The sequence below is a fragment of the Hermetia illucens genome, chromosome 2, assembly GCF_905115235.1.
Source record: "Hermetia illucens chromosome 2, iHerIll2.2.curated.20191125, whole genome shotgun sequence".
NCBI lineage: Eukaryota > Metazoa > Arthropoda > Insecta > Diptera > Stratiomyidae > Hermetia > Hermetia illucens.
The window spans coordinates 115,525,940-115,530,300 of NC_051850.1; the positions used below are offsets into that span (position 1 = coordinate 115,525,940).

A 4,361-nucleotide genomic window follows, 5' to 3' on the forward strand; every position below is an offset into this window, starting at 1 on the left:
CGTTGAAATTTTCCTTCTCCACTATATCGGAAGTTGGGGCGTAGCACTGTACAATTGTGATGCTCTCTAACCTGGACCGAAAGCTCGCAGTCAGTCAGAATTGGCTTGCATGTGAAAAGAGAGAAACACCCCAACACCAAATTCGCATTTGGCCCAGAGTACAAAAGTACATTGCCAATCATGGCAAGAGCGAGTGGAGTACTCTCAAGAGTCCCACCATCTTACTTCGTTGAGATCCAAAATTTCAAATTTATGTCATTGGAATTCCGAAAAAATGAGGAAGGGAGAATTATAAAGACCCTTAACACTGTTGTGGAGCAATGTGAACACATTCCAGAAACCAATCATAGTCCGTTTTCGATAGCCAAAAGTCATGTGCCTGAGGTTTGTCCCTATCTAAGGCATTGTTTACATTTCGGACTATGCGCACATGCGTCAAAATGTTTTTTTATGGATGCGTACAACTAGTCGGCCCAAATGAAGTGAAAATCCCGAGTTTTACGTATCGAACAATCTGCAGGGCTGCTGATATTGCTCCTCAATAGGATGTGTCCATTTTAGTTTAGAGTCAATATAAATATTTAGCCCTTTATGTTAGTTGGTTTCCCACCCATCCAGTGGCTCCCACCCCTAATGTTGGTTGATTGCAGCTCCCAGGCTTAATACATAAAGTACTATATAACTGTCTACACGCTACCCTCTTATGGGTGGGAAATCCTATCGGTATTTAGAGCAGCTTGAAAATGGTCCGGAACAGGGGCTTTGAAAATCAACACTTTCTGGGACAGATTTTGACCTGAGAAGAAATGATCGTTCATTGAATCCCTTAAAGTGATTGATTAGGCCAAGGGGTCAGGTTTCCTCCTAGTTCGGAGCGTATCATAATTAAGTAGAGAAAGTTTTCATCGTTAATAATAATAATAATCGTTGACGCAACAATCCAATTGGATCAGGACCCTGAAGTGAGAGCACTTCATTCAAGACCGTAACGATACACTACAAGATTACAGGCAATGTGGTCAGCATTGCGCTCGCCCGCGATTATTACCCTGATTTGAATCAGGTACTCAGTGACAGCTGAGTCGATTGGCATCCGACGTCAAATCACGATACAAATTCCACTGCCACCAGTGAGATTTGAACCGCGACCTTCCGTACTGCCTTGTGCTCTAACCACTCAGCTACCCGGACATCATCATTACGCTTTTTAAGGTTTTCTGTAAACACAAAACCTTATTTAAATCGGTTGACTGTCTGTCTGTCTGTCTGTCCGTCACACGCATTTTTCTCGGAGACGGTTATAGCGATTGGCACCAAATTTGGTCGAAAGGAGGGAACTGTGAACACTCACGCATATAGTGAGTTACATCCTTTTATGTCGAATTTAAGGGGGGGGGCCCCCTTACATGCAAAAGGGGGGTGTAAATTTTTTTTTCATCAAATATATTCACATTTGTTGAAAAGGTGGGGAGTGCGGGGGGTTGAAAGTGGTCATTTTTTAACGAACCCATTTTCAGAAACTACTAAACCGAAAAATCTGAAAAAAATCAGGGGGCTGCCACTATATGGTGCCTAGGCTCCGAAATACCCTCCATACCGATACCTGTTCAAATAAAGTTAAAAATAGTACATTATTATAATTTTTAGTAATTGACGTTTCCCGACTTGTTTTATTCCAAGGAAGGAATTTGTGAGGAATGTTTTGATGTTTTAGTTATACCAAACTGGTGGATAATCGGATGAAATAAAAAATTAATCAACTTCCTCACAGCCGAATCTAACGAAACCATTGAGAGAAACCTTATAAAATATACCATCTGACTTTAGGCCCGGTTTTTTATATGCAACTCTGCAATATGATGGTAGTTGATGCATGCCACTTGGAACTCGCTTTATTTTAACTATAAGGCTTCTAGTTTTATTTTTGGCTGGTGACAATCCAATAGCCTCGATCATTTTCAACGCATAGAGACAAGAGCCTATAACTATGAGACCGTTGAAAATTCTATCTAGAGACAAGAACTACAACCTATAACAGTTACGATGAACAAATCCGCATACGATTGCTAATAGTCAAAAAACCTATTTCAGCTTACAAAAGCTGTTTCGCTCAAAACATCTCGCCATACGATCAAGGCTCCTGTTGCACAAGACAACGATCTTCCCGATCCTCATGCATTCCTCAGAGACTTGAGTTCCTAGTAACCCAAACTGCGAGCTACAAATTGATTTCCTCTGGATAACTTTGGACTCCAGGAGAATGGACGACTCCGTTGTCTAAAACAGCCAAATCTGCTAGCGATATCACGATTGCTTGATTTGCATGAATTCCGACCGAATAAACTACGGTGGACGGCTCATCTAAATGATGTAGCCCATCGCTTGTCCATGCCTTAGACGGAACTCCGAACAAAAACCAGAATACTTGAGGTTTCTTAATAAGCCAGACTGGACACCGGCTATTGTGTGATAATGATTAGGCACAGAAAAGTAGCTCTAAAGCATTCTGGGTTAGAACCAGAAGGGTTTGGGAAGTGGAAAGCAACAACACAATAATTTTCAAATTATCAATTATTATTTTATTGAGAAAGATTCGATACTCAATAACTTTACATTGCAAAATGCTTAATTGCGAAGGTTAATTCCAGTGTTGCTGACGATCCAGTCCAAGTAGGAAGTAACACGGGTGAAGGCGGCTGGGTATCCCTTCTCGCAACCGAATGAAAGACCGAATGAGGTAGCACCAACAACGGTCTTGGAGCCATCAGATTCAATAACGGCCAATGGACCACCAGAATCACCATTGCAGGTTGACTTACCGTTCTTGCCATCAATACAGATGTTGGAGTCTTGTGGAAGGAACAACATCTTCAATTTGCATGAAGACAACTTCATGACGGCGGTGTCAATGAAACGGAGAACATCAGAAATGGTGGATTGAGCATCACTTGGCCTTCCCCAACCTGAAGCGACGGCGGCACGTCCTTCGAAATTGGCGCTGGCTTCGCTCTTCTTTGGGAGGTTGATGGTTTGGATCTTGTCTGTAAGTTTAATTCAACCATGAGGGCGATAGGTTTCAACAGGTGCAAGCGGAAATGTCCTGAACCGTATACTTACCACTCAATTGTACAGCTGGGATCTTGATGAGGGCAATATCGTTCTTGATGGTGGTTCCATCGTATTTCTCGTGAAGAATGAGGTTAGCCTTTGGAACAGATATTTCAACACGTCCTGGTTCGTTGCTATCCCTGATGTTGTGGGCACCAAGAACAACAGTGGCTGCAGACACTCTGTGGAAACATCACCATTGGCATTAATAAGATATGAATGAAGATGGGATTGGATAGAGAAAGGATATAAGCAGACTTTTGATGTACACTTCCATCTGGCTTACAATATTTTCAACTAAATAAACCTAAAAGCGAAAAAATTTACCCATCAACGCAATGTCCAGCAGTAAGAACCCATTCAGGATCAATCAAGGATCCACCGCAGAAAGCAGTACCACCTTCAACTTCAAGGAACAATCCAACTTGGTATGGGAATTGTTGAGCGGATGCTTCTTGTCCTCCGGTGATACGTCCAGTTGGAGTGATATCGGGAAGGGTATCCAAAATTTCTGGATCAATATGACGTGGACGGAGAGTATTCCAGTCAACGTCCAAGGCGGACGCGATGGCCAAAGCTGAAAGGAGAACTGCGAACGATTTCATTGTGGTGAGTGAAGTCACAATCAATGAACTACTGACTCAACTAGCCACCTCCGCCATATTTATACTAAAGTTTGCTTTAGTGTTTCCTTGCAATGCTCACTTTTTTTAGTTTTTAAAATCTTTATTTAGATAATACTGGAAATTAACCAGACCTTAAATGTTTCTAATCAAGGGATTATATTATCATAGTGTTTTCCAATTTATATTTAATCTGCGAGGTTCTGTTTATTATCTTTGATTTGATAAAGACAGATTTATCTCGATAGTTTAACTTTATGTGTAATTGCGTGTATAAAGCGCTCTTATCTCCGGAAAGCGCTTTATTGAATTTCATGCTGCTTATTGTACTTTAGATTTGTTTTTATTTAATGACGGTAATGATAATTTGGCTTTTCATATTTTGGCGGTCTGGCTTTTTTTTCAAATCCGTTGCTAGAAATAGCGTGTGAATCTTAGATAAAGGCGAAAAATTCAATGGAAAACGAAAAACAATGCACTGATTAGTCTATGAAGGTGCATGGTATGGCTCTCGTATTTGGCTTTAGTTTATTTGACATGCAATAAAAAATCTCGCTGACGGTTACTTCCGATTACCCGAAGGCTCTTGTAATAGAAGCTTTTCTTAAATGTTTTATAGAACCTGAGCCC

At 41.0% G+C, this 4,361-nt stretch overlaps 1 protein-coding gene across 1 annotated transcript; it reads right to left on the bottom strand.

Moving 5' to 3' along the window:
• Positions 1 to 2,556: 2,556 nt before the first annotated feature.
• LOC119648172 (brachyurin-like) lies at positions 2,557 to 3,760 on the bottom strand. The gene is made up of 3 exons (XM_038049752.1): positions 3,436 to 3,760; positions 3,118 to 3,290; positions 2,557 to 3,041 (listed from the first exon to the last, which is right to left on the bottom strand). The coding sequence occupies exons 1-3, from the start codon at positions 3,711 to 3,713 to the stop codon at positions 2,626 to 2,628; spliced, it is 867 nt and encodes a 288-aa protein (XP_037905680.1). The 5' UTR covers positions 3,714 to 3,760; the 3' UTR covers positions 2,557 to 2,625.
• Between the last annotated feature and the right edge of the window lie 601 nt (positions 3,761 to 4,361).

Excerpts from the sequence above, each read along its gene's own strand:
- LOC119648172 (XM_038049752.1), bottom strand. The coding sequence starts at position 3,713 with ATGAAATCGTTCGCAGTTCTCCTTTCAGCTTTGGCCATCGCGTCCGCC. Across the intron at positions 3,291-3,435 it reads GCTGGACATTGCGTTGATGG|AGTGTCTGCAGCCACTGTTG; the intron begins GTAAATTTTTTC and ends ATGTTTCCACAG. Across the intron at positions 3,042-3,117 it reads CCCAGCTGTACAATTGAGTG|ACAAGATCCAAACCATCAAC; the intron begins GTAAGTATACGG and ends TTAAACTTACAG.